Source organism: Cannabis sativa, chromosome 6, assembly GCF_029168945.1.
Source record: "Cannabis sativa cultivar Pink pepper isolate KNU-18-1 chromosome 6, ASM2916894v1, whole genome shotgun sequence".
NCBI lineage: Eukaryota > Viridiplantae > Streptophyta > Magnoliopsida > Rosales > Cannabaceae > Cannabis > Cannabis sativa.
The window spans coordinates 63791178-63801429 of NC_083606.1; the positions used below are offsets into that span (position 1 = coordinate 63791178).

Here is a 10252-nt window from a genome sequence, read left to right on the forward strand (position 1 = left end):
AGAATTTATTTAGGCCCATTTAGTTTTTGGGCCTATTCAATTAATAACAGTTGTTCTTATTAAGGTTAAATTCCTCTCTTTTGGGCCTTGTGTGAGAGTTGGGAGCCATAGTAGTGAGTACGACATACTGAACCCAGCACCCCCTCACATGAACCACCCCAATTGTGAAGGCCCATTTGCCTGATTTGAATAACTGTACTAGGTTAATTAAACTAGTTTAACATAATAAAACTGATTAGCAACATAATTAATTTCATTTATTTTGAAATTAATTTAAGAAAATTATAGTTTAAAGAATTTTTTATTCTAAGTTAAACTATATGTATTTTCTTGTATTTAATTAAATATAGAATTATAACCATCTAGATTCTTTCTGGAGCTTAATTTAAATTTTCATTAAATATTCCTATTTAAGTTGATATTTAGTTATCTTCAACTAACCAACTTAAATCTGAATATCTTTTGGATTTAAAATTTCAAAATTAAGTTGAGGAATTTTAGGTATTGGTTATTAAGATTCTTTAGATATTTTTTAAGTTAATATCTTTTCGAATATTAACTTAAAATGGAATATTTTCAAATTAAGTGGTTACAACTTAATTTTTGATATTTAATTAAATTTAAATTTGAAAAATATTTAGGTTCTAGATTTTTTCTAATACAACCTAAATTAGATATTTTTTCAAATTTTGTAGAAAAGATACTTAGTCAAATAAGATATTTTCTAGATAGTTATTTCTAGACTACTTATTATTTCTAATATTAAATAGGAAAATATTATAAATTGTGAAATTAATTATTTAAATAATTAATTTTGGTACAATTTATTTTAAGTATATTTTTCCTAGTATTAAACTAGAAATTAATAATTAAGCCTTCTCTACACTTAATTATTTATTTCTTAAATTTAATACATTTAATTAATTTGAAAATTAAATATCTAAGTTGATTTTCATCATCATACTTAAACATTTCTTTTTCATGACACTTAATTAAATAGAAAATTATTTTTAGTTGAAATTTATTTTTTCAACTAAATTTAAATAATTTTCAAAATATATTTTTTCTTTATTTTATTAATCAAATTTCGAAATTGCATTTCTTAAATGCTGGAATTTCGAATTTTATTTGAAAAATAGATTAAGTTGTAAATTAATTATTTATTTTAATTAATTCTTGGATCAACTTAAATCAATGACTTTTTCATTTATTGATTAATTTAAAATAAATTGAATTAAAGTATATTATTAGAAATTGAATTAATTAGTCAAAGGAAAATCTAGATAGATGATATTTTTGCTTGAAGTATTTTTCTAGTGTATTGAATTAAATAGAAAATTAATATTTAAGTTGATTTTCATCATCATACTTAAATATTTGAAATTTTTCTTATATATTTAATTAAATAGGAAAATTATATTTTTTGTTGTAAATTAATTTTATTAATTAATTTTGGGCCAACATTAAATTAGAATAATTTTTCCAGGATTAATTTTTTATTTTAATATGCAATTTCGAAAATTGTATTCTTCAATACTTTAATTTTTCGAAATGCAATATATATTTATAGAAAATTAAATTTGAGTTGTAAATTAATTTAAATTAATTTTGTAGCAACTTAAATTGAATATTTTTCTAAATATTTATTGGAAATTATTACTAAGATGGAAATAATTCATGTTATTTTCTTATCCATCTAAGTAAAATTTATAAATATTAAATTAAAATTTATATTTAGAATTTTTTATTCTAAATTGGAAATTTTAATTAAATAAATATATATTTAAAATAAATAGATTAAATAAAGAGAATCAAAGAAAATACAACTCTCTAATAATGAGCTTTATTATTAAGATATTCGATCTCCATTGTGGGTTTTACACCGCGTTTGTTTTAGTGAGTAATCCTCCCTAATGGAGGAACGTTCATTAGCAATTTCGCACCGTTTAACCTCGCATGATAAGTAGTTTGTAAGTGTTTTGTATGGTATGGATCACCCTAATGGTGGCGACCATACTTCACTTGCAAATTATGAAACAATGGTGGAAGCTCATAAGATAGAATTGCCTTGACTCTCGCCTAAACGAGACAACGCTGAATTCCAATCTTGATCGAATAAAAGGTTGCTAGAATGTTTAACATTTTAGACGAGCTGACAACTCTATTCAATGAATGGTAGCTTTGACTCTCGCCTATACGGGACACTGATATCAGTTTGTTGAAAACCTTAGAAATTATTTAGGATTGTATGTTTTAGTATTTTCACTTGTCATTCCTACTTGCTATATGCTTATAATTTCTGAATTGTGTATGAATTTATATTGAACCATGTTATTTTCTGTTATTAAGTTGTAGTTTAATTTCGAATCTTCATTGTTGGTCCAACATTTTGTTTATCTAATGAGATAAATCCCTAGTGGATTTTCACCATTAGACATACATAATAGTGTTAGATCTCGAAAGATAAATATTGTATATGCGACATCTAGCTGTTCATCAATTGATGACACCTTAGACTAGTATTTTTACGATATGAAACAAGAAGATTGTATAAATAAGATTACTTTGACTTTCGCTTATCGAAGCATCGTTGGATTCTTATTTTAAACGAAATTATCCTAATTCCTCTTAGCTTATTCATTTCGAATTAGCTCAATAACATATCATTGGATGAATGGTCTATAAATCATTTCATGTCATTCTATATTTTCTCTTAAGAAATTAAATGATGCATATGATTATATCCCGAAATTCTATTCCCAATTGATATAAATCCTCAATCTTAGAAATCTCCTACTTGTATGGGCAAATCTGACTTAGAGTTTGTATTAGTAGTGGTGGTCCAAGATAGAATTACTCATTATATTTGGTATAAATTTAAGTCTTTGACTTTAATTTTAGATTCCAAATAGAAATTTTCTTATATTTCTAATTCCAGAATACAATACAGTTACACTTTCTCAAGTGTTTAATATCCATCTTCTATTAATGGATTAAAACTGTATGGAATATGAGCTAGGTATTCTGTGACCAGGATCCACTTGCAGTATTCTAAGAACTCTTTGATGTAACTAAACCTATGTCATCAAAAGACACTACCACATTTTTTTTATCTATGGCATTTGTATCTTGTTCATAGTGGATTTGACAAGATCAATCTCTGCAAAGAGTTAATATGCCTATATCCACTGAAAGTAGTTCATCTCATTCGCAGATGGATGTACATTCAGGGGTGGATATGAGTTTTTCGTTGTATTCTTAAAACGAAAACTCTAGATTATACCTTTTAGCAAGAAATTTGAAATGTTTAAAAATTTCATTAATTTCTAGCAATGGTTAAAACCATAAAGGTAAGTGGTTAAAGATCTTGCGAACTGATAGGGGTGGAGAAATAGTTAGTAGATATGCAGTTCAAAGTTCATTAATTTAATTTTTGAATTATATCCAAACTTACCTCCCCAGAAATTTCGAGTTGCATATTGATGATTAGTTACTAGTCGTTCCCTAAATCCTTCTATGGTAATACAATTTCAGAATGATGTAATGGTTGGGTACTTAATGTAAATCATTACTAGATTCATGGATGACCTAATCAAAATCTTAAGAAAAGCTAGAACTGTTAACCATGGTTTGTTAGCTATTCTAAGTGATTAGGGGTGGACCATCCCATTGTCAATAGATAAGAAAGTGTTTGTTCAAACAAATACTACTTTTCTAAGATAATGACTAAGTCTGAAAAACAAGTAGCAAATAAAGGAGATATTTAATTCTTGATTCCAAAAGTGTTCTATCATCTTATTTGATATATGATGATCCCAATGCCTCTGTTGTCTTGTCACAACCGAAGAGATCAATACCATTTAGTTTTCTTAGACATAATTCACGGTACCTCGTCGTAGTGGGAGAGTTTCTAGGAACTCACCTTCTTATGACTTGGGAGACACTAGTGATTAAAATCCATTGTGAGTTTAAACAAGTAATGGATTGTCAAGATAAGAAACTAAGAAGAAAAGCCAATAGAACTATGGTTTAATCCATTCACATGGAATAACCTAAAGTTTTCTATTACAAGGACATAAAAGGAAATTTTAGTTAATAAGTCTATTCAACGGACTTAACAAAACTTCCTGTTCCTAGTATTATAGGTTTGTGTTTATCTAAACCTATGGCTTGTGGTATACCTGGTAATTACTTACTCTAATGCAAGCAACTTACTTTAGTAAGATGCTGAAGCATTTTCTTTCTAATGGCAATCTATAGAAGCTTCACAACTTCTTAGGCATAGATTTTATTTATCTAAGGAAATGTTTCAACTATTCCAGAAAAGATAAAGCCATGAAAGAATTTCTTAAATCAACAGTGAGAGGTCTTAGATATGCTTTTGTATGCCTTAGACCAGACACCTGCTGTTGAGTGGGAGTAATGAGTAGGTATCAGATTAATCCAGGAGAAGAACATTGGAAGATAATCAAGTAAATCCTAAGATTAAGAAGAGGAACTATATGTTAGTCTATAAGAGTGTGTTTAAAACTCTTAGACTACACCACATCAGATTACGAAATTTGCCTTTGTGCTAGAAAATCTTTCTGATAAGATGGTGATTACTCTGGGGTGGAATAGTGATTTTGGAGAAGTGTAAAAACCTATCTGAAGTCTCTAGGTCTACCAAGAAGGGACTGAATGTTAAAGCTGCAGGAAAGATACTTATTCAGTCTAAGAAAAGTTCTATACATCTTTGGCACCATTCCAAATTGCCTAAAACTACTAGTGTTAATTTTCTGATTAACCAAAAGTAGTTGCCAAAGATATAGAATCCAGTATCCCAAGAGAGTAGACATATAGAGAGGAATTTCACATTATCAATAATTTTGTGATTAAAGGAAGAGTAATGGTGGAGAAAAGGTTGTGTTTAATTCAACCTTTCAGATCCTATTACGAGGAGTTTACTACTACTACACTTGATTTGTATATCAAGGTGTTGAGATTATTTGAAACGCACTTTTTGTTTTATATTAGTGCAAGTGGGAGTTTGTTGAGTTTTATGCCCTAAATGAAACTCATTTCAATATAATCAGATTTACTTATTAATATAGATCAGAAATAACATTTAATGTTGCATGGTTCACATGATTTATTTCATGATTATATGTACATAATGTATAGATTCATCTGAAACCCTTTTCACATACTTGATCCTGTTTATTGTGCCGTCAACACATTGGAAAGTAAACATGACTATGTGAATAAAGTTTCCTAGATTTATCAGACATAGGGTTTTACTGATATGATAATCTACAATGAGTTTACTTGCATTTGGAGAAGTGCTATGTTCTTTCCAGAACATTGGTTAAAGTAAAGCTCAGGTTGGATGCATGGAGTATGCATCGGAAGGGACCGATATTGAACTTTGACTTAGATTTATTAAACTTACCGTAATATCTATTCAAGTCAATATCGCCTAGTTGATCCTAGATCAAATGTTCTTAATCCTGTTATGATTAGGCTCAATCTTGAAAGGCTATTCGTGTTCTTTGATTTGTTAGTTAAGCCTACTTTTAGGTCAGGGTGATACGTACATTTTGGGAACACGGTAGTGCAATTGAGTGGGAGCGCTATCATAAACATGGAATCTATAGCTTCTATCGGGCGAATAGTAAGCAAAGGATGATCTCCTTCGAGCTTGACCAAACGAACATAAATGGTGGAGTACTCATTTCACATAAACTGAAATATCATTTATACGAGGTCAAGTGTTTTAAGGATAAAATATATTGTAGGGTGTAACGGTAATTTAATCCCTTTACAGTGTAGATCATTCATATAGAGGGTCAGTGATCAAATTAGAATTATAACAATGGATAACTAATGATGTGTCTATATGGTGGAACATATAGAGCATTCTATATAACTGAGAGTGCAATTCTAAGTTCTATGCGTGGATTCAACGAAGAATTAATAAGTTAGTGAATTTTAGTGCTAAATTCTTGATCTACTTATTGGAAGCTCGGTTATATAGACCCATGGTCCCCGCACTAGTTGAGATAATATTGCTTGTAAGACTCATGTAATTGGTTTTGATTAATCAATTATAATTCTCAAATTAGACTATGTCTATTTGTGAATTTTTCACTAAGTAAGGGCGAAATTGTAAAGAAAGAGTTTTAGGGGCATATTTGTTAATTATGATACTTTGTATGGTTCAATTAATAAATATGATAAATGACAATATTATTTAATAATTATTTATAGTTATTAAATAGTTAGAATTGACATTTAAATGGTTGAATTAGAAAATTGGCGTTTTTGAGAAAATCAGATGCAAAAAAGGTAAAACTGCAAAATTGCAAAAAGTGAGGCCCAAATCCACTAGTATAGGGCCAACCACTTTTGTAGGCAATTTAAACTGATATTTTCATTATTTTAATGCCAAATAATTCAAACCTAACCCTAGTGGAATGCTATAAATAGATAGTGAAGGCTTCAGGAAAATTACACTTAAATTTTCTATTTTTCCTTCTGAGAAAAACCTGAACCTTCTCTCTCCCTATCTTTGGCTGAATCCACTCTCTTTCTCTTCCTCATTGAGATTTTGAAATTCTTAGTGTATGAGTAGTGCCCACACACAGCAAGTGATACCTCAATCATAGTGAGGAAGATCGTGAAGAAAGACTTTCAGCAAGAAGGAGTTTCAGCATCAAAGATTCAGAGAAAGAGATCCAGGTTCAGATATTGATAATGCTCTGCTACAGAAAGGAATCAAGGGCTAGATATCTGAACGGAAGGAGTCATATTATTCCGCTGCACCCAATGTAAGGTTTCCTAAACTTTATATGTGTTTATTTCATCGTTTTAGAAAGTTCATATTTAGGGTGTTAATCAACATACTTGTGAGTAGATCTAAGATCCTAGTAAAATAAATTTCCAACAACACCCATCTATGGCCACTTGAGCTAGCCTCAAGTGGTTGATATTGGGCATCATTGATGCTTGAAAGTTATGCTCTTTTTCCATCCTACGGAAAGCTCATATATATTGAATTGATTAGTTTGATAACTTCTATGAAAATATGAAATAGAAAAAGGAAAACTATAATATTTTTGAAAGGTTCTCGTTGGGATTCCAAAATCTATCATTAATCATTATAACATATAGTATGCTCATTTGTTTTCTAAGCATAGGAAGTTTACAATTTCATGGTAAATAGATACATTTCATTTTCATGTGTGGAAAACAAACACCAAACACAATACAGAGCAAATTACAAAAATTAGTTTACATTCAATAAAAGTTGCCTTAATTCAATCTATAAACAAGAATATTTTCCTTAATTAATTGTGGAACACACTTTGCGGATTTCTCCTTCGGTTCCTGTTTTGATACCTATGTTACTCATCTTAACCATAGATCTCCCAAACTCGACTCCAAAACTCAGTCCTAGTAATCCTCTAATGCCCATGAACTGTTGGACTATTGTCCTAGTGGAAGCATCAGTCCATAGCTTCTGGTCGGACTCAAGAATTCCCTTGCCATTCCTTAAGTTGGTGAAGAAAGCTGTGTCGAATCGGTTGCTTGGTGTGCCTGTATCGAGCTCGATACGCCTCGTTCCATCACCATTTTGGGGACAGAGTGCTCTCAATTGCGGAAGGAATGTAGGGTTAATGGTAGGATCGGCTCCATTTCCGGTAGTAGTGAAGTTGTATAGCCTATAACTAAAGAATTGGCAAGCTGTGGTACCAATGGTGTGACCACCTATTGAAAAAAACACCAAACACATAAATATTATGTTAGTACACTATTTCACTTAGTCATATATACAAATGAGAAATGAATTAAGTTAATTACCAACAAGAGTTACGAGATCTTTTGGGGTAAGACCCTTTGCAGCAAACTTTAGCTTTTGGTCATCAATTGAATCGGTAAAACCAGGTAAGTTAGCAGCCTCAGAGGCCGATGATATTCTTCCATCTCTCCTTCCTGTTGGTACTGCCCAAGTAAGTCCTCTACTCTGCCAAATATAATATCAAATATAATATTAAAATCCCATTTACATGTATTATTATAAAACAATTGAAAATTAGAATTCAAATACACTGAATTATATATGTATATATTTTGTGATATCATAAAAAAAAATAAAATAAAATAAAACAAGATATAATTAACCTTGCAGCCATAGGCCGCACACCCTAATTTGGGTATAAATAGGTTAGGCCTGTCTTTAGAGCCCATCTAATTAAGAAATCTTAAAAAGTATCTTATTTCAAAAATGTATATTTTTTTATTGATCTGAAAAAAATATTATTATTTTTTTTAAATAAAGGCTCAAATATATATACACAAAACTATAGTATATAAATAAGAGTAGCAAGATAGGATACTTATGGTACCATAATATTGAGTTTTTTATTAATAAAATAGCAATTTTTGGTTCAACTTAAAATTACCGGGAATTTTTCTCAAAAAAAAAAAAAAAAAACAAAAAAAATACTGAAAATTTTTCATGTTTAGGATTTTTTTCTAGTAAAGTTTACATAAATATGAAAAAAAAAACCAAACTAGAAAGGTAACTAATTATCTTTTAATAAAATTACACTGTGTAACGTACTTTGCCACCCTAAATTTACACTCCTATAATATAAATTTAAGAGCATTGTTGTTATAGGGTACCAAAATTATTAGTATTATCATGATGTTTTATAATTAATTGACAGATTTTCTTAAAATAAGTGAGACCGATATTAATATTATGTCGTAAGGGTTATTTTGCATTTCTCTAAATTTAATGGGTTATATTTTGCAAATTTTATACTTAATTTGGTGAATATTATGCATTATTACTTGTAACTTTACTATAACGTACCAAAACGACGCCATCACGAGCAGCTAGAGCTAGAATATCAGCACAAGAAACGACACCCGGGCAGGCAGCTTCAAGCTTAGACTTAGCGTCGTTGATGACCTCGTAACCCCTCAACCCGAGGTTGGGCAGCGCAGTTTTCTCGGTACCAAGCCCGTCGATGAGCACAGAAGCGTCACAACCTTGGACGAAGCAGTCGTGAAAGTGCATTCTCAGCAAGCCAGCTGCCACGGTGGGATCAGACCTGAAATGCGATTCCACTGTCGACCTAACGATCGACTCAGCTCGTGGACATGTCCGTAGGTAGAACCCCACACGTGTGCCTTGTTGGCTCTGAGCTGACGTGGAAGTCATAACAAGTAGTGAGTACATCAATACTATCGTTATTAGTATAACACTTTCCATTATAGTTGTTATGATGAAAGGGAGGTTTTTTTCTTTTGTGAAGGGTATGAATATGATGATAATACATATGTGTATTTATAGGAGATGATTTAATCAATGTAGTTGGAGTAGAAGAAAGTAAGAGAATTCGGCCATGCATGTGTGGAAAAAGGTATGCAAAGAAATTTTTGGATAATAAGTGTTAATAATTTACAAAAGTCGAGGATGTATATGATATGAGCTGGTAAGTTTGGATTTAAGTGATTATAGAAGAGTTCGTCGGGTTTCACACACTTATTTCCGCGTGATTGAATAGTCAATATATGGCTGTGCCTCTACTTGTATTATTTTATATTTGTTTTTTTCCTGTGACTTTCTAAATTATTGGATCTTAAGGCTTCCACCGCTATTAGCATTTCTCTAAATAAAATAAGTCAACTATATAAGCTTTTAAATGGTGGCGGTCAATGTCAACTTATGGTTGATTTTTTTTAGTTATAAAAATATATACTTAGGACCTTTTGGGCTGTACAATGATCATATAACACATTAATATTCAAATATATAGTTGATTTTTTTTTAATTATAGCGCTTCCACTCAATTAAGCTATCATGTTCCGAAGATGTAAATATCTGCCAGAACTATTGGTTAGCATCCACGAATAACTTGAAGAACATAAATAATATAACTAAGTTTAACCTAACCATATCAGGATTAAGATCCATAGACCTAAGATCAACCATTGATATTGACTTAAAAATATATAATAAGTTTATGATATCTTATCCAAGATGAATATCGGTCCCTTCCAATGTATACTCCATACATGTCCGATACTGGTAAACTTTGCCAATACTCTGGAAAGGACATAAAACTTATCCAAGGTGTAAGTATACCTTATCACCGATTATCATGCCAGTCTAAATCCAATGAACTTACAAATCATAGGAATTAAAATTTTGAACATATAATCATGATTATATTACTGTGTTGATGACAATATAATCATT

The 10252-nt window shown here is 30.3% G+C and overlaps 1 protein-coding gene across 1 annotated transcript; it reads right to left on the minus strand.

Annotated features, from left to right (window-relative positions):
* Positions 1–7075: 7075 nt before the first annotated feature.
* On the minus strand, positions 7076–9310 carry LOC115724763 (peroxidase N1). The gene is made up of 3 exons (XM_030654107.2): positions 8861–9310; positions 7843–8005; positions 7076–7749 (listed from the first exon to the last, which is right to left on the minus strand). The coding sequence occupies exons 1-3, from the start codon at positions 9260–9262 to the stop codon at positions 7325–7327; spliced, it is 990 nt and encodes a 329-aa protein (XP_030509967.1). The 5' UTR covers positions 9263–9310; the 3' UTR covers positions 7076–7324.
* Between the last annotated feature and the right edge of the window lie 942 nt (positions 9311–10252).